Below are 27,218 nucleotides of genomic sequence, written 5' to 3' on the forward strand. Positions count from 1 at the left end.
AGTTGTAGATCTCGACGCCGTCTCAACCACGAGCCAGAGAATATCTTGGCTGTGTCTCACTGTCTGGCTGCGGTGCTGCTCGGTGCTGCTCCGTGAATGCACCGACACGGCCCGACTCACAGCTGCAAAACGGGTACCACTGGCTGTCCAGACGGCTTTTTAGGCTTTATGGTCCAGAGCTGATTCTTCAAGTAGCACAACCATGGGCGTGGAAGTCGAGACAATATCTCCCGGTGACGGTGAGTAGATTTTATCCGCTTGTGTGTGCTCCGATGCGGGGGAGGAGGAGGAGGTGGCGGCGGGGTCGGGGCTCGGTAGTTCCCCGGAATGCCTTTTGAAATCTTGTTGAATATCAACATAATGTGCTTTAAATGTAGATTTTAATCGTATAGCATGTGAGGTTAATAACTCAGTAGAAAGCTTGCAACTATTAATAGTTTTCGGCGTATTATTTTGGGGGCTAAAGCCCAGTTTTTTATTATTTTTAACCGTGTTATTCACCATCACTTGACTCCTGCACTGCATCTTTCCAGAAGCCTCCACAGTTAACTGCTTTAAAAATGGGGTTAAGGTTGATAAATTGCATCTGCAAGTCTCTTTTAAATTATGTATTTGTTCTTCAGGTAAGACACACAAGGTTGTTTCTCTCAGTCTAACGTACTACTAATGTAATTAACTCAGAGGTATGTGATAGCCCCCTTTACCCCCTGGAGAAATCAGCCTCCAGGGCCAAAAGTTTTAGCATGACTATGAGATTTAACAGACGCATATTAACTTCCAAGTGTGTCTGCAGGCACAATAAAAGGTACAGCATTCCCAGCCAGATGTAAACCCAGCCATTGTTAATCTACAAGATTAGCCTGGCAGCCTCTGAGGTGCACAAACACACATAATAACACTTTGTTTTTCTCTCTCTCTTGTTAACAGGAAGAACATTTCCAAAGAAGGGCCAGACATGTGTTGTTCATTACATAGGTAACTGACTCCTTCTCTTGCTTTTTTTTCGTGAGATCAAGCCGTCTTTCCTGTCTCCTTGCTGAAGGGAGGAAATTTGTCCCTGTGTGTGTGTGTGTGTGTGTGTGTTTGACAATATATCTGGAGCACAATACAGCTCAGTTTTCAGCTCTCACACTGTCTTTGCCAGACATGTATGCACCTGCGTGTCGCATACAGTCTCAAAACATAGGGAGGAGCTGCCACCACGCCCGGAAAAAACTGATTTTGCTTTTTATTTTTTTTTGTCCTACCGTCTCAATGCCACTTTAGAAACCGTTGAAACCTGCACCGTGCACGTTAGTACGCTCATGTACACACACGCTTTTTTGTTTTTGCTGTTATTCTCCCAGTCAGATTGCCCAATTTTTTGAGGCGGGGCCGGTGAGACGCCGAGACGTTTTGGGAAGTAAATTTGGGTTATTCAGTGCCCCGGGGTGTGTAGCCCAGACAACTAGGTCAGACAGAAAGTAAACAAAGCCTAGTTCACATGTCATCAGTCTGTCTGAGTATCACAGCTTTATTACTACATGGTTGTCAAAGTTATTGCACGCACCGTGGCGTCGGTATCATAGTGAGCAGGTTGAATTCAAGTGTGTGAGCATTGTCGTACTGTATGTGCGTGTGCGTGCATGTATCACTGTGGGGATTTCCTTTTCCCATCATTCAGAATGAGTTCACACGGTTGTCGTAACCTGTCACGATATTGATCCCTCGGCTTACCCACAGCGTTTAGTTTCATGTAAGAATGCCTTGCTTTGTTTGACTTGCGTGTGTGTGATAATGGAGAGAAAGACACCTGCCAACTCGTGTTAACAAACACTGTGTTGTTCCACTTTTTTGGGGGCAGTGGGGAAAAGAAATCCAACCAGATTTCCCTTCGGGGGCCTGATCTCTGCAGAGATCAGCCACTGCGGTAATGAATTATGTTATAATTGGAAATGATACCTCCTCAGTGCGTGGAAGCTGCTCATCCTAGTCTGGAGTCTTGCATAGTGAGGATTTTAGTTCTGACTCGCTCTTTGCAATTTGATTAGTAAATTAGCAGATAATGAGTATTAGTCTCCATCAGCACTGTGGGATTATACTTATTTTGGATGCACTTCTTGTTTTTCTGCCTTTATATCCTGTGCTCCATTGTCACAATCCCGTCATTACCGTCTGTTTTCTGTTGCGGTTATTCCATCTCTGAAAGGAACAATAAGATCTGTTACCACCTATTGGATGGGTGACCTCTGTCATTGTTTAGAGCGAACTCTTGTACTTTTAAAGAACAAATATTTAGCTTGCTCTCCTTTCTGCTTTTCCTTTGCGGCTCACAGGAATTAGCCGTAAGCTCCTGGTGTTTTGGCAGCGATGGCAAGCAAATGCGGAGCTGAGCCAAAGCAAGGACCTTGCACAAAATATAAATATGTTATTGTCTCAGTGGGAGAAATGTGTTCGCTGTGGGTTGATATAAAATAATCTGCTGGTATTAAAAGGTAGGGCTGTACACTGTATGAAAATGAGACCTTAGTGTTGGACACAAGCCAGGAGGTTAGTCAAAGAATGTGGTTTTGTAACTTGACTTACTGTGATACTGTACAGCCTCAGCTAAAACAAGCCACACACCACATGATGATGCTTGAAAGAGTTATTTCTCGTTTTATTTTGTTCTCATCTTACCTGTAGTTCTGTTTATGCGTCTACATTGTTTTGGTGTGATGTGCCAAGTTATGGAGACGCTGAGATGTCTTCCTTGTCTTGAATATAAAAGTGACTTTAAAGACACCTTTAAGTGTTTATGAAACAGTCTTGTGATTCCTCTGATGATTATAAATGACCTGTGACAGCAAACGAGACCATCAGCGAACAGACTCCTATTTTTGATGTAGTTATTATTAATGCCTGTGCTTGGGTCCATATAAATTATATCACATACAAAATCACATATAAATACATTACTGGCACGCGCTAGCAAAGATCTTAACAACAGCAGGCGCTGGTGTCGTACCGCTTTTTGTCAAAAGGGGTCGCTAGAATCAACAAGAACTGAACGTCCCTCGTAGTCACTTCAAGGAACTTAATGGGACTCGACTTGTGGTGCTCAGAGTGCTTAAAACATACATTTGAAAAACCTCGAGAGCAATATCTCTCAAGATTTTCAAACATAAAGACTATTTTTTTTCTGCCGTGTCACTGTGCTAAGGAATCCATGAATCTACTCATGGACAAGAGGCCTCTGACTGTAAACATGAGTAGATGCACTCTTCCTTCTTCACCGTGATACAGTTGGCAGGTGTAGTTAAGCAGAAAGACAAAAGTTCCTAAATGAAATATTAATATATATATATAATAATAATATTTGGGTGAACTGTCCCTTTGACATAGTGTAATGTAAGGAGTAAACAGGCAGAAAGTAATCCTAGAGTCAAAATGAAATGATTTTCTATTTTGGTGATTCTCTAATCCGTTACTTGGTAAAGTCAGTCAGCTTGGGTTAGTTATCCAGGAATCTGTGTGAAAGCTAAGTAGTAAAGTCAGAGGCTAACCCACATTTGTTTTATTTAAAAGCTTTAATACAAGATTAGTTCCCGATCTGATAAAGAGATAGCGCTAGTAATAGAGGTTAGCTGTAGATTTGGAACATAAGCCTGGCCAAGTCCTCCAGCTGGCTGTTAACAAAGAGCCACAGACTGCACCCTCCATCGCAGCAGCATGCGCTGGTGTTAGTTTTTCCAGATAGCACGGAGAAGATAAACAGTAAGGGTGCATAATGGGATTTTGAAACCACTCTATTTCCAGTATTTAATATTCGGGAGCTTCATTCTCCCAGAAAACTCTCTGACAATCTCTCACTGCCGTCCTCACTTTCACCTCTGGGATTTTAAACATGCAGACACACACATGCCGGAGCAAATAGACACACAGATTTGCGAATGACCCCCCCCCCAACTCTGACTCTGGTGAGAGTTGGGGTCGCCCAAATTAGCAGAGTGCTCATTGCCACCAGGCAGCTAAGGGCTCTCAGGCTTTCGTGAAAGTGAACAAAATAATTAGAAAAATTGGCTCACCCTCCCACACACATTCACATTTATTTTTTTCTGTAGTGCCTGACTCCAGGTCTGTTTGCAGAGCAGCAGCTCTATCAGCAGCAGACAAGCAGGCTGGTGTGAGTCAAGCTGGCCTGAGATGTGTTATCATCTATTTTACTCTTGGTTTATCTTTCACTGGCCTTGCTTCGCACTGTGCTGCCCAGTCCTGCGTCTGTGTGCGCCGTTGAAACGGTACGATAGTTGACTATTTTCATACCGTGTATATTTGCTTTATTTAGTTTATATCAAGTTTTATGTTTGTCAGGACATAAAAAACAACCTTTTAAATTCTCTAAGGGTCATTGTAACTGATAATAATATTTGTGTAATACCGTATTTCATGAAACCAAGATGTTTTTCTGAGATGGTTATCATACAATACAATCTCATGCAGTTACAACCCTAGTGCCAAGCCGGGCAGGCAATCCTGCAATCGGAAGGTATTTCCACCAACATGGAAACACTTCTGTTCCAGTTTGCGCGCTACACTACTCAGCCTGACAAGCTGATTTCCAGCTGGAACCAAAGTATAGCAGGTCTTCCTTGACCTGAAAGTGCAAACGGATGGGTGTGTCATATCCTACAGGTGCATTGTGCATCGTGCAGTGCCATCCATTAATAAAACATCCTTGATTGCAATGGTTCTGCTCAAGACCAGAGCTTATTTGGTGGAAGAGGGCTACGTGAGTCAGGCTCTCAATGAAATTAGAACATGGAAGCGGATCTGATATCAGTCAATATGAAGAAAACCACACCATCCCCGTGGGTTTCCATGATTGACGAAGTTTGGCACCGGACCACGATGATAAACCTCCCTGTCCTTCTCCACTGACAAGACGCATGAGCTTTAGGAGCAACAGGCCTTGTGGATATGATGTCATGCCTAAATGTGGACGTCATTCCTTACCATGTTTGAGCTCCAGGCTTCACCATGAAACGTGCTAAAGTTGAGACCTAATGGCCTTTGGTGTGTGACACAGAAATAGATGGGAGACTGAAACATGGGGTTGTGTGTCACAAGATGCCAAACTTTACCTTCCAAGGGAGAAATGTTGTGATTGAGTGGCGTGGGAAGTGTTCAATCCTGTATCGTGGACGTGCAGCTTCTAAATAAATGACAGAAGAAATGCTAAATCAGCGTCCCAACTTTTTAGGAATTGGGGTTGTGTTCTGGTAAGGAAACACCATTCTATTCAGTATTGAGTTGTCCTTGTGTTTGACAGGCCTTTCGCAGCTTACGTTCTAATAGAGAGCAGGCAGAATATCTTCTTGCAGTTCTCCGACAACAGAGATGGAACAGGGAACTGAGAGGAAGACTACAGCGACAGTGCGTGAATGATTATCCAGCAAACCCTGCCGGTCCACAGAAGAACAAGGACGCCCTATATCTTGCTCAGAAGCGACTCTTTGTTTGCCATGTATAATGATGAGGTGTAGGCTGTCCGGACTCCATGGTTAGGATCGGCTGATTGATATTGCCTTTGCTGAAAATACTTCCCAATTACACATCGCACCTACTCCCAGTTTGTCACACTTGACATTTTAATGAAGTATGATTTAATTCTTTCCACTGAGGCCTGCGTGCTCGCAGCTGTGAAGCGCGGCAACACATAAGTTTGTCGTAGACAGATAGCTTGACACGCGTCTCATTTTATCCACACTTGGGCCGAGGGGGTTGTTGTGCTGGCAGCCTTCCTAGACTGGAGGGGGGGGGGGGCGAGACAGGATACAGTAAACGGAGTAAAAATAACCCCACCCCTGTGCGCCATGGCTTTTTGCAGATCTAGCCAGAGCACTACCAAGTGAAAGCCTTTCATGAGGAGAGAGTGTGGGAGCCAGTCTCAGGAAGGGACGGGTCCTGCTTTATTTTTGCAGGGACCCCACCCATGCTTAGCTGTCCAAAGAGTGATAACAGAGCACTGATACAAGTGTGGTGGAGGAGTGGATTGGGATGTTTTTGCTTTCCTGGAAGATACAGTCAGACATTCATTAGTGACATATTAACACCTGTATTGTTCATGTCTTCTGTAGCAAGTGAAGGTAGTGCAGTACCTGACATAGACTCATAGTCAGTCCATTGCACATTTACAGTGTACAATCTCAAACCATGATGTGACTCATATTTCTCTTTGGAACAATGTTGCTGTGTATTTTTCCTTCGGAAAAAAACAACTGGTCAAAACCAGTTCCTTGTCCTTTGGAAAGAGTTGCCAGTGTGACCCACAGTCCCTGCGGCTGTTTACCCCCCTCTGCTGGTCGATGCTGCTCTCCTCAGCGTAAAATGGTATTTACCAATGGGGCGTTATGTTTTCAGGTGTAAAATACCTCCTTTTACGTAAGCAGTCTCTAAAGAGACACCCCAACCAACCAGCAGGTGTCATTGGTGCAACACCCAGGATATGATCCCTCACTGGCCTCCCACCAATTAACATTGCCAGTCAGTGTTTCCTTGCACGTTGCCAGAAACTGATCCCGCTTTTCTGCAGCTGATGCAAGAAGGTTTTCTCCTCTCTGCTACTCGAATGCCCTGTGGCAGGTGGTATCCGGCTCCGTGCGTGCACTTGATGACTCCATGGTTGGATCGAACCCAGCCCGCTGATATCTGGGCTGCTGTGATTCTTGGAAATGTTGAGCCTACTAAGTTTAGTGGGGAATGAAAGGGGAGAAGCAGTACAGTACCAACATTCATGTGACCAGATGAGCAAGACACCATCACTAAACTTCAGTTAGCACATAACTCTAAATGCCAAGAATTCACACTTGTTGAATAACGACAGAGTAAGATAAATCAAGGGACAATGACAGAGCAGCCTCCAAAGTGCATGTGGATGTTGTGGACATTCTTTGCATGTATACATACTCAGTTAGGAGAGCGTCCACTGTGGTGACCTGGAAGAGGACAGGCCACACAAGATAAGAAGCCCTAAAAAAGAAAACATCAAAATGAAGAGGCATCAAATTTTACAGACGTGCACGAATAGGAGTCGGAGGCTGTGTCCTGGCCACAGTGGCCCAAAGTTACTTATTAGCATGCATTTTAGCAGCATATTGGTTCTTTATTAGTCATTAGAAAGCTCTCAATATCTATAATGGTACTCAGTAGAGTGCATACCTCCGCTAACGTCCAACATTCCCCTTTTGTACTCACTCATAAACACCAGCCACCGAAAGGATCCGTGCATTATTCCCTGAGAAATTACCAAAAAAGGCTAAAAACACCCTGGTTCTCACAATGTTAAAGAAAGTGAGAGCCATGAGTTTATCTGGATCCGCACCAAAAGTCAGTGGGGTCTATTCTGGGCCGAGACCCGTCCTCCATCCAAGCTATGTGGGGTATCCTCCAGTATTTTTTATGTAATCCTGCTGACAAACCAACCAAGGGTGAAGACATAACCTCCTCGGTGGTCTTAACAAAACACAAAACTACAAGTGTTAGTAGTGTCCTAAAAACTCTGAATCAAGTCTATTTAATTCAGAATATGTTCCACATTTAAAGTGCAGTCTGGCTTAAAATTGATTCACTAGTCGTTGGACACTTACTAAGTTAAACAGCTTCTACAATATCACAGTAATGATTTACAGTATACCATAATGTTGCATTTTATGGAAACTCAACTGAGAAATTTATAGATAAGATGACAGAATGGAACAGCTCTTTAGTTTAATGCTGGGAATTAAATATCCGACAGCTTCATTTCCCACAATTAAATGTCTACTGACTTCCTATATTTGTGTCAAATAAATTGTGAATTTCTCCCAGATTGCTCGGTTTAATATAGGATATTGAGATTGAAGCCCTTCTTGCGCAGGACTAGTGTTTCCACGGGGACCTAATGTGATTTAGAAATTAACACCTCATGTTTGTGTTTCCTGTGGCTTATTCGCACGGGATCAGCAAAGCATTTACTGACATTAACTCCTGATGTAATATTACCACAGGCGAAAATATGGTCGGTTATATACAGTGGAATCATGATAAATTACTACAGATCCGTAGGTAATACTTTAAACTAATTAAAACAAAAATGAGCCAAATTCATGCCTTTTAATTTTGTTTTATTTTGATGTTTTTGGTGCCTTGTGGAAAAACCTGCGTTATAAAATAGAAACCTTTCTCCCTGTAAGTCATTTGATATAACGAGCACTGCATCTCGGCAAAGATTTTCTGAATTTTCATTGTTTTTTAACGATTGTTAAATTATTATTCCTTGTTGTCCACAAAGATGCTACATTATACAAAGAACATCAGAAGCTGAAGGAGCTCAAAAGAGTTGTCAGAGTAACAGAACGTGGCTATAAGTGTCGGCACAGTCGATGAAGGCATGTTAAGATGTCTAATGAAGTGGGGCCTGAAGTGGTGTTTAATGGACCCAGTGTTATTGTCATGCCTGGACGGTCAGTCGGTGTTGTGAAGGAGTGCAGTCCTGCACCGCTCCTGCCTTTGTCACCCATGTCTCCCTGTGGTCTAGAAACAGGCAAGCGTTGGCCTAGTTAACTTCAAAAATAATCCACTAAACCAGGCCAATGCTTCCTGATTCACATCCCCTTTGTTCATTTGGGTAATTGAAACAGATCCAAGATCGCGATAAGAAGCCGCGCCACAATCATTCCTCAGACTTTAATCTGAAAATGCCTCATTCCAAAACATTAGTTGCAGAGGAAAAGGGCGTGCATTGATCTGATATCACTCTGATAAATGAGAAAACAGCCATTAGACTCAGTGCAGTAAGTCCAAAATGAGTTCTTAAGCAGATTCTTCTCTGACTTTTGTTCATGTCGTTTCTCTTTGGCAGGTATGCTGCAGAATGGGAAGAAGTTTGACTCCTCTCGAGACAGGAACAAGCCCTTTAAGTTCAAACTTGGAAAGAGCGAGGTCATTAAAGGCTGGGAGGAAGGAGTAGGACAGGTAAGAAGAGTTTAAGGCAGAGCTCATTACATCACTACGCTAAATTAAATGCTTTTGAGTAAAAGTTCAGAAGAGAATCTGCTAATCAGCAGCAATTTCAAACCGATGCTCCTCCTGCAAGTAAACACTTCACACTTCCACATCTGTTCTGTGAAAAAGGTCTGCTTTAATGTATGTAGATACTGAGTTGTGTCTTTCCTTTCTCTCCTGTGCTTCAGATGAGCCTGGGCCAGAGGGCAAAAATCTCCTGCACACCAGATATGGCTTATGGAGCTACAGGCCACCCCGGGGTCATCCCCCCAAATGCCACTCTTATATTCGATGTGGAACTGCTTAAGATAGAGTGATGCCCGGGGCTAAACGCAAAGGTTAATGGTTAATGAAGCTGCATTCGCCACAACCTGTTTCCACAGGGAGACCATACTCGGCCTGCTGCCTCCCACCATCCACCTACTCTTGTTCTTGTTCTGATTTCTACAGTCATCTTTAGTTCAATATTTAAACGTATTCTACTGCTGCTTCGTTGCCATCTCGTCACAATAGAAACTGCAAGAAAGTTTTCACATGGAGCTTTTTTTCACACACATACGCACCACAGTTTGGTTTCTGCTGTAAGTCAGAGGTGCTGTTTTTGTTTTGATTTCATTTAAAGTTGTAAATTTTGTTTTAAACCATGAGGAAATCAGTCATCTGATGAAAAAGCCGTACTACATTGCAATCAAGATATTCTACTGCCTTACAGTTTCAACAACAGTGGAAGGGTACATATGATGAAAAAGTACATAACTTCTGCTCTGTATTACAACTGGGCATTAAATACCACTGTCTGCATTGCCACTTTGATAAAAGGTTTGTCCTGCTGAATGCTCTGAATGATGTTGCTATATTTAGTATATTTTATATCCCTCATAAACATTTTCTGCAAGTGTACCATATCCGATCTAACGCAACCCAGTACTATACAGAACTCTGTAAGAGCCATTGCTACTATGACAGTTTATCGACCAAGTCTTCAATAAAAAAAATGGCATGTACTGTGTTGACAAATCTCTGTCCTGTCTGTGTGATTTGTGAGTGAAAGGCTGCTGAATGAGTTGCAGAATGTTTGACAGCACATCTGACAGGAGCTTCTGCAGCAATATCGCCCCCCTGTGGCCAATTTTATAAATAAATGCACCAGTGTAGTTAACTGGTCTTGGAAATTAAAGTATGTAAGGTGACTATAAGTATTCATCTTACAAATAACATTGAATGAATACACTTCACTAACATTAAAAGTGAAAAAAAACACGCAATTTAAGAATAATAACTTGAATGTACTGACAATGGCTGGTGTGGCTCATCTCCACGACATTCAGCAATCTTTGAATTGAACGTTTACTTCCGGTATCTTGGGTTCAAAGGTCAGCCGTCAGACGGAGGCACGCGATTGGCTGACTGGCAATGTTATGAAACTTCATTGGACGGACGCACACACGCCTTTCGTCTATCTGAAAGAGCACAACAGACGACAAGGTCAGAAATTTATCTCAAAATATGTCAAAAAATAGGTGCTGTGAAGTATAATTACGTGCGTACAGTGTGTATCATGTTAGCGCTCGTCCCGGCGGTTCCGTAAACAAATGCTAACAGTTCAAGCTAGGTTATTTAGCTGGTTAGCTAAAGTGCTCAGCAGCTGCAACGTTAGCTTACTTGGAATAAACATTATGTCAACAATAACCTCCACGTGTTGCCTTTTTACTATTCACTGAAGAGGTTTTAGTTATTTTATTATTCCTTTCTGACTGAAAAAGCAGATGCTATCTCGCTAAATAATCAGCTCGTCCGCAATGCTAAACTAGCTAATGTTAACGTTGTCGCCATCAAAAGTTACATCAATGTCACCTGTCAAGAGAAAATATCTCGAGCTGGCTGCTGGCTACGTAGGGTTCAACACGCCCAGACCTGTGTTTTTAGACTTCATGGACTGACTGAGCAGCTTTACGTTATTTCTAAATATCAGTCGGCATTTGAGCATGATGATGTACTTTGTTAGAGTATGTTATGTCACTGGTTGGCCTTGCTAATGCTGTGCAATGGCCGTTAATCATCCTCCAAAACAAAGTAAACTGTAGAGGTTCAGCATGCAGGAAACTAACACTTGAACTCCTCCATAAAAGATTAAATTGGGATGCATGATTAGTGTTAAGTCCATGTGAGCTGTCATCACCTACTAAATATAGGAGCGTGTGACCATTCTCAGTATTATCACCACCTTATATCTCTTCCTCATTTCTACCCAAGGTGATCCATGTGCATCTGAAGTCAACGAGTAAGCATGCTGACTGCACAGAGGGCATGTGCAGCGATGGCTGCCCGGCACCTGGTTCGAGCTTCTGTCTCCTCAGCGCACACACACCGCTCTCTGATCCACACATCTGTCCCGTGTCAGGACCAGGCTGAGCTGCTCCCTGAGTGGGTCAACCTGGCGAAGAAACAGCTGAAGGGGAAGAACCCAGAAGATCTGATCTGGCACACGCCCGAGGGGATCAACATCAAGCCTGTGTACACCCAAGCAGACTCAGCTGGCAGAACAGATGAACTGCCAGGAGTGTTTCCGTACACTAGAGGGCCCTATCCCACCATGTACACCTACAGACCCTGGACTATCAGGCAGTATGCTGGCTTCAGCACCGTGGAGGAGAGCAACAAGTTTTATAAAGATAACATTAAAGGTACATCTTTAAGTTGAAACATTGTAGACGCAAACTTAAGTTTAAAAATCATCCTTAAGGTCAACTGAGGGGGCGAGTCATTACTCAAACATCTGTGTCACTTCAGATCTATTGTGTATGAGCATTTTCCTATCATATAAAGGTAGGTTTGTTCAACACACAATTTTGGACATCATGTGCCCCGAAGAAATCTGAACCCTACACATAAAGACACTTGTATTTGGCTGTTACATCTCCCAAGAACCTGGCAGTTTAGTTACAGTAGCTGGCTCTGTTCTAGTGCAGATTTACTCCCTCTGATATGCACCAAAATGCCAGAGGCTGCGCTTTGATTACCCAGAATAATCAGAAATCTTTCTTAAAGAAGATGGAAAGATTGTAGGGTCAAATACAGTATGTGTTATGCAGATGTTTAACATAAAAGTTTGTGCAGAATGAAGAGTTTTAACATTTTAGGGTAATTAAAGCTTGCAAGGACCAACCGCAAATATTTCAAATCTTCAGTAATTTAATGTTAATGAAAATGCTCTTTGTTTATTGTCTTATAATGAGAGTCAGGTGCACTTTCGCTTCGAAAAGTGTGCAGCAATTGAGACGTCTGGAGGAAGGCTGCTTTGCATATTTCCTCAGGAGTAATTCTCATATGATGGTAATCAACAAGGTGAAAAGTTCACCATTCAAAAGAGGCTCAGCAAAGGCAGACAGCACTTCAGTTTCGCTGAGAGCATAGACGGTTAAATCAATGCCTTATGATTGTTGAACTGTTTTTATGCCTTTTGATGTTGTCAGTAATGTTTTTTGAAGTTCTCTCTGAGCTCCAAGCTACGACTCCCCTTTGCTTTTTTCTCACCGGCTCTAATCCACTACCTCTTTCATTCCAGCCGGACAGCAGGGGCTATCCGTGGCTTTTGACCTCCCGACGCACCGCGGCTATGACTCGGACAACCCTCGAGTCCACGGAGATGTAGGCATGGCCGGAGTTGCTATAGACAGCGTCGAAGACATGAAGATGCTCTTTGATGGAATCCCGCTGGAGAAGATGTCCGTGTCGATGACGATGAATGGAGCTGTTATACCCGTGTTGGCGATGTTTATTGTGACCGGAGAGGAGCAGGGCGTGTCGAAAGCCAAACTAACTGGCACCATTCAAAACGATATATTGAAGGAGTTTATGGTACGCAACACCTATATTTTCCCCCCGGAGCCTTCCATGCACGCCATCGCTGACATCTTCGCTTATACCTCCAAGGTTTGTACAACTTAATCTGCTTGTATGGTGCTAACTCTATGATATGCTGTTAGTTAAGTACTCATCACATTTGCATGTTCACTGATTTGTATGACTCTATGTTACCAGAACATGCCCAAGTTCAACTCCATATCCATCAGCGGCTACCATCTTCAGGAAGCTGGAGCTGACGCCATCCTGGAAGTAGCCTACACCATCGCTAACGGCCTGGAGTACTGCCGCACTGGTCTGAAAGCAGGATTAACCATCGACGAGTTCGCCCCAAGGTACAAAATATTAAGGTCTTTCAAAGTGCTGGGGATTTACATGTTGCGTGGCTCACAGTTACAGCAGGATAATGTATATTCAAACATTATTTACCTGAGCCGGAGATTCAATGTTTCAGACTGTCGAGCAAGAGAAAAGTGGTTAAAAAAAACACATTGTGTGAACCTTCCTTGATATGATTTAGTCTTCTGTGTTGTCCTGGAAGCTGAAGCTGAGCATTAGTTTATTTTAGCAGACCCTATTTCCAAACTAACATTAGCTACTGTTGCTCTCTGATAGCGAAGCGGAGAGAGGCACTGAGACAAGGCTTTCCAACGCGCAGAGACGCGCATCATCGTTTAGACTGTCGTGGAAAAATCTGACCCGAGTCCTTCCCACAGACATCCACAGTACAGCAGCATTAAAAAACTTAAACAAGCTGTCTGTAAATGGACCTCCAACAGCATTATCTGGCTGTGTTAGTCCGACTTTGAGAAATTCAGTTTAATACGATTTCAGTCGGACTAACATGTTTACATGGACTTTAAAAGTCTGGTTTAAGTTGGACTTTTTCTAACATCATCACATCACATCATGTAAACATAGTGACTGACTACATGAGCTTTACACTGAAGTTTGTGTGTGTGTGCGTGTGTGTGTGTGGTCATTTCTTGTGCTAAACTTCTGATCGGTGAGCGACTAATCACCATAATGCTGACATGTTGCTCTCTGTCAGCCAATAACCAGCAGTCCAGTATTTAACTCAGGCACTAACTAAATGTTCTGTTAATGCCAAAACACTAAACCAGAGCCGCAGCTGTGCCAACTATGATGTTGGTCTTTTATTAAGATTCCTCTGACACTCTGCCTATGTGACTAATGTGTAATAAATAAGAGTTCAAGCCACATTTAACTGGCAAACAAATGCCTCCTCCTTTATTTATTGAATCAGCAGATGGTACTCACAGACCGAATTAGCGTGCAATTAATGCCAGATGGAAAGGCTGCCAGTCAAACTAAACGCGTCCTATTGTAATTTATACAAATACCACAGAGTGAAACACACAAGTGTTTCATGTAAATGTTACATACATATAGAAGAAAATAGGATAAAGTTGGTCAAAGGAACATTTTTGCAATATTTTCAGGCTGTGTCGCAACATATATCTTGATATTTTGAAATCTCAGTCTACCTGCTGCTCCATAGAATTACATTTGTCCTGCCTGCTGTAATGTAAATGATGATATTTGTGTAATGCATAGCTGCTGGAAACAGCTGAGGTCTTTTCAGTCAGTATCACAACCTCACAAGCCCTCTGCTCCCCTCCCCTCCCCTCCCCTCTCACTCTTGTTCCTTGTGTTGTACTTCCATTATTTCCTATTCACTCGTACTTCAGCTATTTCGTTTTCACCGCCTTTCAATTACTCGGATAATAACAGCTACGTGTGCATTCAGTCCTCAACAACAACCTCAGGGTCTAGTCCAACTTGACCCTTCTCCACATAATGATCTCACAGAGCGACCTTACAGAGAACCGCTCACTATGGAGATGTCACTCAGTCTTGTGAACTGGAGGCTTTTTCAGCCTGAGCTGTTCTCTCTCTGTCTCTGCAGCTTATTGTTCTGGTCTCTCCTAGACCCACGCGCAGTGCTTACCCTTGGTTTCACAAGACTGGCACATCACGTTGATAATTTTACACTGATATTATCCTTTTGTACTTTTTTTAATGCCGTGGTGATTATTTTTTTTACTTGATACATCATAAAAACCTTTCTGTGTCGAAAAAAGGACAATGAATAGTCGAGGAAAGTGATCCTGATTAATAACATCTTTTCTCAGCACTCTGATATGAAAAACAAATGTCATTTTATGACTAATCCAACATGGATAAGTGGGAATCTGACTAAATAGTACAGAAATATGGATGGTAAAAGCAGAGCAGTTGCTTTACCACAAATTTCCATCTCTTTCATATAAGATGCATCATTACTATAATTAGGGCAGAGCAATTAAACGAAATAGATCTTAATTGCAAAATGGCAAAGTGCCATATCCAAATCACAGGCGCTGCAATTTTTGATTAAGCTTAAATGTGTCACAACGTACCATTTTGAATAATTATAACTTAATTTTAACAAATGATCTCTCATTTTTTGTCAAGGTTGTCCTTCTTCTGGGGTATTGGGATGAATTTCTACATGGAAATTGCCAAGCTGAGGGCAGCGAGGAGGCTGTGGGCCACGCTCATTCAAGAGAACTTCCAGCCCAAGAACGCCAAGTCTCTCCTCCTCCGCACTCACTGCCAGACTTCAGGCTGGTCTCTCACTGAACAAGTAAATATTAGATGTAGATTGAAAGTCCTTAAAACATTTAAAAACCGATGAAAAGTAATAAGCAGTAATCAGCTCTTCTCCTCTTCTTAGGATCCGTACAACAATGTGGTGCGTACAGTGATTGAGGGCATGGCAGCTGTGTTCGGGGGGACCCAGTCACTCCACACCAACTCGTTCGATGAAGCTCTGGGCCTGCCCACCGTGAAGAGCGCTCGCATCGCCAGGAACACCCAGATCATCATCCAGGAAGAGTCGGGCATCCCTAAAGTAGCTGATCCCTGGGGGGGCTCGCACATGATGGAGGCTCTCACGGATGACGTCTATAACACAGCTTTGAAGGTTTGTCAAGAGGACAGAGACGCAACAGATTTCAGAATTCAATCAGGATATACTGCTGAAGACTGTTGTTAATGCAAACCTTTTAAGAACCTTGTTGTCTCGTGCCGTTTTTGTGAGGTAAATGTTACACACAAAGTGGAACGTAGTAGTAATCCATCATCATACAGTCATTCACTGTGTTTTTCCTTTGAATAGTTCATTAAAGACATTGAAGAAATGGGAGGCATGGCGAGAGCCGTGGCGGAGGGCATTCCAAAACTTCGTATTGAAGAATGTGCTGCTCGCAAACAGGCCCGCATCGACTCAGGTACTGTATAAATAAATCATCTGCTCATTGCCTGAAAGCATCTCAGTCGGTTCTTTTGTACACATTGTATTCAGTTGGTTGCAGTCTCACTGATAGATGCCACTGAATCCTACAAACTGGAGGAGCTAGGAGATGTGTACATGGCTCACAGATTGTGTAGCTTTATTCCATAATCCCCTGATACCTGCCTGATGATATTCATTGCCCTTCTGAATCACCCTAGAACAATGTCTTTGCTGCTGACCTTTTCCTATTCCACTTCAAATGGGCCTTGAATTATGATTAACCATGTTTGGCTCCCAGGACAGGACAGTGTTTCCCCTACCGTTCAGTTGGGGGGCGGCATGCCTTCAATTGGTTTCACTCATGGTCTTATTATTTTCTCCAAAAGAATAATTGAGACAGAAGCCACACTATACCAAAAAAAAAAAGGATATTGATCCCTGCTTTTGGGTAATCTTCACAGAATGGCCAGAGAAACTGCAGCATCTACCAACAAAATGTCCTCCCTCAGCTTCTTCATTTAGATAAGATATAGATAATAAACTGAATAATCAAAATGAGATTGAATCAAAATGAATATGTGTTTATTTATTTATTTCAAGATGACAATTATGGGGAAATCAATAACTTAACTGTCTGCTAGCTGCAGATACCTCACATTCAGTTGATATGTTCAGTCCTCTGTCTAGAAAGCTGTCTGTCTAACATTTATTGATTTTTGAAAAGCAGTGTAGAAAAACAGCAAAACAAACATCAAATATACAGGGAAGAGAAAGAAAACCATAACCATAAAGTGCAGTGAGGTATGTTTTGCAGTTGCAGGACATTGAACCCAGGACTAATTTAATAAATATTTTGAAAAATAACACCACAAAGACCGGAATTGGCACTTTCAGAAAAACAAAAAAAAAATGGGGGGGGGGGGGGAGAGAATGTGTAATTAATCGAATTTCTTCCTTTGACATTTGTGTTTTAAAGATCAGTTGAAATACTTTTACAGATCCCTCCAGGAAAAGCGTCCAAAAGTGTCTTATTCTGTTATCTAACACTGCTGTGTTGTATATGTTCCTGCTGGTTAAAGTACTTATGTCCTTGTCTTTTAACAGGATCGGAGGTCATTGTCGGAGTGAACAAGTACCGTCTGGCAAAAGAGGAGACCGTGGAGGTGCTGGCTATAGATAACACTGTTGTACGTGAGAAACAGATTGAAAAACTGAAGAGGGTGAGTGTTCTCTGAGAATCGAATACTTCTAGATCAATCTCTGGTATATAGACACCAAGGGTACGCCATTATTAATAATTTCACCATTGTTTTTCTTAGCGAAACGTAGAATGAATACCACTAATGCCTAAGCTTGAAAAGACGAGAAGCTATTGCCTCTGTTACCGAGCAGACTTTATCCACACAGGAGACATTCAAGTAATGTGTTGCACAACCGGCTGTGCTGTTGTTACTTAACGTCGAGTTCTTTCTCTCTCCAGTCTTCATCCGTGAGACTCTAATGCCTCATTCACACGGATAACGTAACTGTTATTAGTTCGCCAAGTTGCTGTGTTTAAACCTGACTCCTCCATTATATCAGCTCTGGCTACGCAAAATGTCAGGGTTGCTGTGTTCAGTTCTTTCATCGGTGTGTTTGCAGTTAAGTGTTTTATATACAGAAGCTGGAAGTATTGGCGGGGGTGGGTTGGGGTGTTTTTTTTTTTCGCTGTTCGTGTTCCAACAGATGTGATGTTTGATAATGTACTGTTGTTCTCCTAATCACAGTCTGACGTCTAGCCATTTCATTTATATGGAAATTCAGCGACATCCACAGCTTCCCTTAAAGTATGCTCCTGGAATGTAAAAAGGCATTTTTATCTCTAAAGAGAGGGGATAGCTCTGCCACAGGAAACACAATCAGAACCTCTAAAGTTAAAAAAAAGAGAGACTGGGTTTGCCAAGTCTATCATCCTTTATTAGCTGAAGGAGGACTGTTGCAGTTTTTTACCCACAAATCACTCCCCGTAAGTGAGGTGGAGGTTAAATTAGACAGACCGGGCTGAAATGTTATGTTCAAAGGCTTTCTATATGGGGAATATATGTCACTTATGAATATTAATGCACACATGTTCAGTAGTTTCTCCAACTGGTTGTGTGCTTCCTCATTATTAACCTAAACTGGATGGAGGTCTGAGTCCCTAAACCCATTCCTGAGCAATTTTTGCAGCATAGCAAGGCCGGCAGTGTTTAGGTGGGTTGAAGCTTTCTTTAACATTCATATTGCCTTATTCGGGGACAGTTTTATTGAAAGCAATAGCTCACTGTAAGCCATGGTGTATCAGACCTGTCATGAGCTAGTGCTTAAGTAAAATCCACATGATTACCAGGACCCAAGGTTTCCCAGCAGAACATTGCACTGTACAGAGACGATCACTGTTATTCATGTTACCTGTGCACGTGCATCGTGTATCATTGGTCCTGCAGTGCACATTTCTCCTTCATTATGCGTTCTTGGTAAAGATAATCCCACTAATGTTGCTCCAAATTTAAGAGAGGAACCTCTTTAAAGTTTTTATTAAGTTTGGAGTCCTTTTTCAACTTAGTTACGACCTTTATTGTTTGCAAACGATGACGGAAAGGCTCAGTAGTCTGGCGTGGTGAGAGAAGATGATTTATTTAAATTAAACCTTGTTTAGATGCAGATGACGAGCTGTTGTCATGTCTGTGACATGAAGATAATGAAGTGTTTGTACTATAGGACATTACTGCTTTATCTCTGGACCGGAAATAAAACTAGATGCCAGTCAAGGGGTTTGTGAGTATGTCACCCTTAATATACGAAGCACTTGCCGGGCTAATAACCAAACTTCATCTGTTCTTAAATCTATTGGTGGACACAGTGTATGAGGTGTTCGTATGGGCAGTGCAGGCGCTATGACTACATTCAGTCTGCAGGCAAAACAGATTCTTTCTCAAATCAAATCTTTAAGACCGACTGTATTCACTATTATATGTGAGTAATCAGATCGGATTTTTGTGGCTAGACATCACCAGCTTATATGCATGGGTTGCTGTGGTAACAACATAGGCGTCAGTCACTGTGTACGCTGGTGACGCTGCTTTTCAACACAGAAGCATCGAAATGAAGATCCATGATCTCAGCCTCTAAATAATCACGCTGTCAAGTCTATAAGCACAAAATTCATTTCAGCGTGAATGTTCAGACTGTTAATCTCTGTGTCGTCCTCTATACCTTTCCGCCGGTAGCAGCATGAAGTCTGCACAGCCGCTTCGATGCATTTCCTTTATGCTGGCTTTGATATTGTTGTGTTGCATTGCACGTGACACAAAAGACCAGAGCGTCTGGACTGAGACGTATCCGTAGAAATCAGATTTGAAATCGTATTTCAAACTACCTCCAAATGTGGTTTGGATCCGCAAAAATCCCATTCCTTTTTTGGCATCCAGACGTCCTGAAATCAGTCTGGATATGCAAAAAAAAACCTGATTTGCCTAAGCCTCACCTCCAAGGCTGAATCTTTGTCACAGTGTTTATGTCATGTCGTGCTGATTGTGCCGGCTATGCCATTTTAAGTCTGGTGGGGGGCAGTGCTCAGAGCTTGTGGGATCTATAGACAGTCTTTAGATAGATACACAGACAATTTTCACTCAGATCAAGGTCTGATGCGATTTTTACTACAACTTAAGATGGAGCTTCTCATTGCATGAAATCTATATAAGGAGGTTATAATAAGGAAACACATTTATAGACAGCAAGGAGTCAAAACTATTTACCAGTCCAATAATAATAAGGTAATATTGGCCAGCATAATACCCTCAAAATCACATAAAAATTCTTGTTCATCTTCCTTGTTTCCCATCATTCCCTTTTGTTTCAAGGGCAATGCTGTGCAAATTATATTGTTAATGCTGTGACTTGTTACCTGGAAACAAATGTGGTAGTTTCTGTGTAAAAAAAAAAACATGTATCAGGGCTGCAAGTTGCTAAACTACCTGTTTCTATTTATACATTCTCATAACATGTTCTAATTTTCTAGTATCTATGATGGGCTTTTGAAAATGCCCAACTATTTTCTGTGACAAACTGTATTAACATGCAACCCGAGATAGTTGAAGTCCAAAAACTTAGTTAGGCTAAACACCGGTGCAGCTAATCATCTTAATTAATAATGGCTGCATTCCATTCAGGTGTGTCTCCTCCAGGGTCCTGTTATTTTGCATGCAGGGTCACTAAGATGGAACAGATGTATCATTAATGTTATCAGTAACATCTGTGCTTCTCCTTCTATCAAAGGTCTATCAGCTGCTTTCAATCTCTGTGTTGAAGATTACTTAAACACACACTTAACCCAGTATATAGTGAATTCTATCAGTTGTATAAATGTAAATAAATGTTTGTGACATTTTTCCTCCTCTCTCTGTTGTAGGTGAGGCAGAGTCGTGACCCCGATGTAGCGAAGAAGTGCCTGGCGGCCATCGAGGAGTGTGCCAAAACCAGGGAGGGCAACCTTTTAGCCCTGGCTGTGGAGGCAGCACGAGCCAGGTCAAAACTCTCACCGTCACTTAAACCGCTGATTATAATGACTGCGCTTTTGTTTGTGTGACTTTAGCTTCAAATAGTAAATGCAATTGTCATAATGTAATTTTCCTTTGCTTCATCGTTCGTTAGGCAGAAATTGCCTTCGCCGAGATCTTCTCATAAAAGAGTTGTACTATGTGAAAAAGTTACATACAGTAGGCATATTACATAATGTATACCATTATTTAATAATGTATAACTGGTGTGAATCAGTGCTCTCATTTGTAAAAGCCTCTGATGCTTTGAAAATGTGTGATCTTCTTTCCCTCGCATGCGATCGTTGGAGAAGGAGTCTTTGATGTAGCCACATGCTTCTTAAATAACTTTACAATTCAATGACTAAGATAATCTCTTAAAATAATAAGGTCCAATCTTTTTGTGTATTGATCTTGTTATGAAAGCTTGAATGTCATTCTGTTGCTGCCAAGAACACCAGAGTCAGAGTCTAATTTATCTGATGGTAAGGAAATGTTAATCTGTACCGTACCTTTTTATGCACTGCTGAACAAAGCCAAGTTATCTAACAGTGACTCGTTAAGAAGTTATTGGTATGACAAGCATGTCACACGAGAAATTAAGTCTTGTTTAGTATATCCAATAAAATCAACCTATATATATGAGGCCTACACATGAGGATAAACAGACTTAGACTCTGCTGAAATGACTGCAACGTAATCCTTGGGGGCAACTTCGACTGTCAAAGTGTACAAAAAGATATTCCTAGAGACAGAGACCTTCTTGTTCATTAAATATTAAGATTCTTTCTGTAAGCAAAAACACAAGTCTTGCTGAAGGAGAAGTCCTCCTTACAAATCTTGCGCGAGATGTCCCAAATGGTTACGTCGGGCCCAGGTTCAAAAATACATGAATCCCCCTTTAATTCTGTTTTAAGTAAAGAAAGATTTTTTGATGCTAACGCCTTGCAGTACTGGCACAGCATGACTTCATAGCACAACTCTCACAGACATCCATAACCACTTATGAACCACTTCACCATTAGACCCTTAATCCATCATCATATAATACGCCTCATACTTTTATATAAGTGCAAACGACTTCAGTGATATGCATTTCAGCAAGTGACAAATTACACTGAAGTTACTTGAAAGCTGCCATTTTATTACCCTCCCTTAACTGCTGTCTTATTGGAAGTGAGACTACAAGTCTCTCTGACATGTGACACAGACTCTAATGTTGATTCATGTGATTACTTTAATAAAATCATGTGTTGAAATGGTGAGGAAAATTGCATTTAGTTTATTGAATGTGAAATGAAAATGAATGACAGGACTGCCTCGCCTTAGATATCACTGTACGGTGAAAACATACTGAGGAGCATGTTTTCTGCTTCTTCTTTCTTTTTTCAGATGCTCGGTTGGTGAAATAACTGATGCCATGAAGACAGTGTTTGGTGAACACAAGGCCAGTACCAGGATGGTGAGCGGCGCTTACCGCAGCGAGTTCGGGGAGCACGAAGAGATCGCCATGACCCACAATAGGTAGAAAATGATCCTAATCAGCGTCTTTGCAGCCATCGTGCACACGCTTATCGCTGGACTGATTTGAGTTACGTAAGGTTTTTCTACTTTTTTTTTTTTTTTTTTTTTTTGTTGAATGTCAGAGTTGCAGAATTTAAGAACCAAGAGGGCAGGAATCCTCGACTGCTGGTGGCAAAGATGGGCCAGGACGGTCACGACAGAGGTGCCAAAGTCATCGCAACAGGGTTTGCCGACCTGGGCTTTGATGTGGACATCGGACCACTGTTTCAGGTCGGTGTCATACAGTAGAATGCAGCTACATGTCAGCCGAATACTCAAGATGATGTGCAAGACACTGGGTTTGTGTCAGAAGTAGTGACTCTGCCCAGAGACTACCTTTTAAGCAAGCATGTACTCACATGAACTGCTGGTAACTGCTCTTAACAAGGATTTAAGCAATTTTAATTTTAACAGGTGCACTGGAAAGTACAAATCTTGAGCTTATGCCTGTTCAAAATAGACAGTCGTAAGGCCAACTAACTGTGATTCAAATGCTTATAGGAGGAGGGGACATGCTGAGGCAGCCGTGTTTCATTACTGTTTCAAGTAAAAAAAAAAGGAGAATATCTAATTATATTTGCGTAATGATGCTGTGTTACACCAGTTGTAACTCTTTGTTGGTGTAATTTCAAGCTTTGATCATATGGCCTCGTGTTAAGCGCTCTGGTAGTGAGTAAATAAATAATGAAAAACATAATGAAGTAGCGAGAAAACTACTGTCATTTTTAGCACACGCCGCTCACAGAACAAGAGCCTTGGGAACTGTATTTTGAATTATAAATTATGTTTGTCAGAAATACATGTAGCTTTTGGTAATCCTCCTGTCATATGGTGATGGTGTTATACACTGTGTCATTTTGAAGGTTGCTTTTTTATATATATTTCATACACCTGTATGTTTTCTGTGTTTTGCCATGTCTGGCCTTGAACAGACTCCTCTGGAGGTCGCCCAGCAGGCGGTCGACGCAGACGTACACTGCGTCGGGGTCAGCACTCTTGCCGCAGGACACAAGACCCTGGTCCCAGAGCTCATCAAGGAACTACGGAAGCTCAACAGGCCAGATATCCTTGTCATCTGTGGAGGTGTCATCCCACCACAGGTAACCGTGACTTACGATGATGAAATTTTGTCATCCTGTTGTTCTGTGACATTTTGTAGACCTCCATCTTGCTTTGTTTCTCTTTCATTGTCGCTTTATTGCTCCCTGTTTTCACTCCTCCCATGCAAGCTCCTTAATGTCACAGACCACAGAAAAAGCACCAGCTGTGGTTTATTTTTTTTACTGAATTTTGACTTATGCATTCCTGAAAAGTGCATGCACTGTGAGTTTGTGTGTATGAGTGTGCACTAATCCACTGTGTGTATTAATCCGGTGTGCAGGTAGCTCCATCCCTTCCTAGGCTTCAAAGTCAGTAAAAGCATCACATTTTCATGTGATAAATGAGGCAAACACACAGGATTTTATCCTCTCGTGAGCCTGGGAAAGGCCGTGCGAGTTTCTGGTGTCCGTTTGATTACAGCTATCCTCACAGTGAGATTCATGCTAATGATGCCACAACGCTTTATCTGGGCCTTTTTAGAAGCTCAGCCTCAGGACGGCACTCTGAGGGGGTTTAATAGAAAATCACTGAGGTGGAAAAACACGGGATAAAAATACTCACATTTTCGTGTGTGCATAATATTTAGCAGTATCTGACCTTTATTTATATTGATGGGATGATCCTCTTTCAGTGGTTCTCATTGGGGAGGCGGTGGCTACTGAACTGCATAGTGTTGAATAATCTGTTGGTCCCCGGGGAGAGAATTCGATTCCCTTCCAGCTCTTCCAGGCCAACTCAGCCTGCATAGCCTCCAGCATGACTGCAGGCACCTCGTTGCCATGAAAACACATTATGTAGTATTACAAGGAAAGCACACGGTCACACATGTCATCCTGTCATCATGTGGACAAAGAACGAATCTGAATTCCCACGATTAATATAATTGCCATCACCACACTATAGGATTTCTTCAGTTGCATGCAGTGCAGTCTCTTTTCCCATCGTGTCCTGTGTCAGTCTTTTGGGGAATACTTCAATATAATTAGCTAAAGCATAATTAACATGACATGATCACATAGGGGCCGTGCACATTCGTCTCTCTCTAGATGATTCAAAGCTGAATTCCTTATTAACTGGAGGTCATATACGCTGTTTTCCACCTCTGTGTGTACGCAGGACTACGAGTTCTTGTACCAGAGCGGTGTGTGCGCCATCTTTGGCCCGGGAACAAGGATCCCACAAGCCGCAGTGGAGGTTATTGACAACATTGAGAAGAGCCTGGAACAAATCCGTCAGGCCATGTGAAAAAAATCTACATCCTAAAGAACAGTCGATTCACGCTGCATCCACAACAGAGTCACAAGTGGGAGCTCACTGTACAGAACCTCTTTGACCGGTTGCATAAGATTGTAAATGTAATTCAGACATGTGAGAGAAACGGCATGTACAGCAGTCAAAATGATTAAAAACCTGACAGGGTGTTGCGATTGCATGAAGATTGCATTCTCTGTGTATCCAATTTGATTCCAATCACTCACAGTATCCTCACAGTTTTCCATTAACATAGTGATTTGTTAATTGATGGTTTCGCTCATCACCTCTTCTGTTGGATAAACAGTGATTTAATTGATTACTTCAGCCTGTGAAGCAATTAAGTCACCCTTGACAGAGTGAGTGACAGAGTTATCAACATCTGGCAAACATCCTAGAAATTCGTGTGAACCCTGACTCTTGGTTAATACTTGAGAGTTTGATAGGAAATACGTACGAAAACAAACATCACAGCAATATAACAGAGTGTTATGCTTTTACTTTGAAATGTGTGTGTAGTTTTCAGTAAGCGTCATAGAGAGTAGAGAAATTCACCATAAAAATCAAACCTTTCATGATCATTACCCTGCATTTTATGTTCATGGATATTATCATCTTTAAAGTGGCCTTCTGTAGTCTCGATCTCTCGCGCCGATGCATCCTGGGTAATTTAACCAACTTGTGTCAAGAGAAAAAAAAATATTGGAAGAATCATCGACATTTATGAAAAGGTTGGTAATTGTATTTTTCTACTTGTAACACTGATTTAGATTTCATGCTGTTTGGTCTAAATAAAGTATGTGAACTTTGGAACGTGACTTGTGTCTAAAGATTATTTAACCTGCAGCACCTTTTTCTGAGACGTTCAGTTACAGGAGATGTGGTTTTTTATGATTTGCAACTTGACCTGACAGAAAATGAATGGCCGAGACTCGACTTGATTTGGAAGTTTAAGACTGTGACTGTTTTCAGTTGCTTTTCAAAGACCTAATGCCTACATTACCCACAATGCAATGTAGCCACCGAGTGACATCACTGGAGGCAGTATATCACATTACATGCAGCATCCTCTGGAGCCACAACAAGACTTGTTACTAAATTAGATGCCACTTAATAAAACACTCAATATTTTAATTTCATTACTTTTAATTTAACCAAGCCAAGTTCTGCTTTTTTTTGGTTTCAGAAGATGCAGTGTTTTTACTGAATGAACCTTTAACCTTATAAATTGTGGCCATTAATGGTGGTATTTGCAAGAAAAGTGGAACCTTCACCAGCGTCCATCAGCCACATTTCAGAGACTCTTGCATAACCAGACCGCTAATCTGCTTATTGCTAGATAATAAGACATTTGTAAGCACTTGTTAATATTAGAAGGCCACTAGAGAAATGACTCGGGCAGTGGGGCGAGCTCTCTACCAGACGAGCTACCTGGGAACCCCACTTAACGACACTTAACAGCTGTTAAGTTGACTGTGTGAGGCTCAAGCTGAGCTGGCTTTAAGTGTGTTTTTGTGTTTTACCACTAAAACACTGTGTGGATGTCATTTTTGTTTCACGCCAACCGCGACCACATATATGTTACATATACGCATGGAGTATGTCAGTCATGTAATTATACTTAGGATGGGCCGTTCCTTATCTGATGACAGCGTCAGACGAGGGCACTTGTTTCATGTTGTTTGCTTTGCCTCTGCTTCTGTGTTTGTTGCCCAACAGCGACGCAGTGATAGAATCAGGAGGGACAATATAACTAATTGCTCTGGCTTTTCTGTGCCGCGTCTGCAATCATCTACCTTTTGTTTGCATTTACACCTGCAGCACCTGGGTCCGTCTGTCAACTCTGAAACTGATACTATCACGGTGTACATACACATTGTCCGCTAATTTATCGTATTCAGTCGGTGTTTATTGTCAAACAAGACCAGTGATCGGTGCACAAAAATATGTTCAAGGTTCATAGCTCTACATACACATCTTTTGTTTTAGAAATAATTCAACACTGTTAATGGTAATTACAAGTTGCAATAAAAATAAATAAAAAAAACACACATGACCAAGCAAAAACTAAAAGCAAACAACATTTGCCACTCTGTTGGGCTCATTGAAAGGAGGTTTGAGAAGGGGACTGCTACAGGTTGCTGCTGCTGCTACTGCAGAACTCAGGTTAATAAATAAGAAAAGAAAAATCATCCCTGAGTACAGCAGGAAAGAAAACGTTCTCTGTTGACCAGAAGTGTGTATAGCGACCTGATTTTCATTATACAACAGTGTGCTGTTTTACTGTAGCAGTGTCATGGGGGGGGGGGGGGATTTTCAGTGAAATCTGAATGACGCTGACGTTAATACCATGAAAACCAGCTAGCACTAATTGACTGACATGCGCTGAATGTGTTGTCAAAGCATGAGGTAGCGTAGTTCTTTGTGCCTTCGTCCTCCATGGTTGCTGACAAAACAAGCACAACGTAAGGTCCACTTACTCATTTATTCCAGTGCCTTCAACTGCATCGCATGGTCCTCATTAGCAGGCTGAGTTTGCCAAGTTTGCCAAGGGAACTGTAGGAATTATCATTCGTGTT

General features: G+C 41.9%; 2 protein-coding genes across 2 annotated transcripts; both read left to right on the plus strand.

The window, feature by feature from the left end:
* Positions 1–42: 42 nt before the first annotated feature.
* Positions 43–10,020, plus strand: fkbp1b (FKBP prolyl isomerase 1B). The gene is made up of 4 exons (XM_073493408.1): positions 43–239; positions 928–975; positions 8,861–8,973; positions 9,192–10,020. The coding sequence occupies exons 1-4, from the start codon at positions 203–205 to the stop codon at positions 9,318–9,320; spliced, it is 327 nt and encodes a 108-aa protein (XP_073349509.1). The 5' UTR covers positions 43–202; the 3' UTR covers positions 9,321–10,020.
* Positions 10,021–10,422: 402 nt separating this feature from the next.
* On the plus strand, positions 10,423–25,457 carry mmut (methylmalonyl CoA mutase). Its single transcript, XM_073492682.1, has 13 exons — positions 10,423–10,488; positions 11,257–11,687; positions 12,569–12,936; positions 13,045–13,202; positions 15,346–15,517; positions 15,608–15,856; positions 16,052–16,163; positions 17,273–17,388; positions 20,598–20,713; positions 22,117–22,248; positions 22,371–22,518; positions 23,220–23,387; positions 24,505–25,457. Exons 2-13 carry the CDS (start codon positions 11,291–11,293, stop codon positions 24,631–24,633), a joined length of 2,265 nt encoding a protein of 754 aa, XP_073348783.1. The 5' UTR covers positions 10,423–10,488; positions 11,257–11,290; the 3' UTR covers positions 24,634–25,457.
* The last annotated feature ends 1,761 nt before the right edge of the window (positions 25,458–27,218 follow it).

This window comes from Pagrus major, chromosome 22, assembly GCF_040436345.1.
Source record: "Pagrus major chromosome 22, Pma_NU_1.0".
NCBI lineage: Eukaryota > Metazoa > Chordata > Actinopteri > Spariformes > Sparidae > Pagrus > Pagrus major.

Excerpts from the sequence above, each read along its gene's own strand:
- fkbp1b (XM_073493408.1), top strand. The coding sequence starts at position 203 with ATGGGCGTGGAAGTCGAGACAATATCTCCCGGTGACG. Across the intron at positions 976-8,860 it reads ATGTGTTGTTCATTACATAG|GTATGCTGCAGAATGGGAAG; the intron begins GTAACTGACTCC and ends TCTCTTTGGCAG. Across the intron at positions 8,974-9,191 it reads GGGAGGAAGGAGTAGGACAG|ATGAGCCTGGGCCAGAGGGC; the intron begins GTAAGAAGAGTT and ends CCTGTGCTTCAG.
- mmut (XM_073492682.1), top strand. The coding sequence starts at position 11,291 with ATGCTGACTGCACAGAGGGCATGTGCAGCGATGGCTGCCCGGCACCTG. Across the intron at positions 12,937-13,044 it reads TCTTCGCTTATACCTCCAAG|AACATGCCCAAGTTCAACTC; the intron begins GTTTGTACAACT and ends CTATGTTACCAG. Across the intron at positions 22,519-23,219 it reads ACATCGGACCACTGTTTCAG|ACTCCTCTGGAGGTCGCCCA; the intron begins GTCGGTGTCATA and ends GGCCTTGAACAG.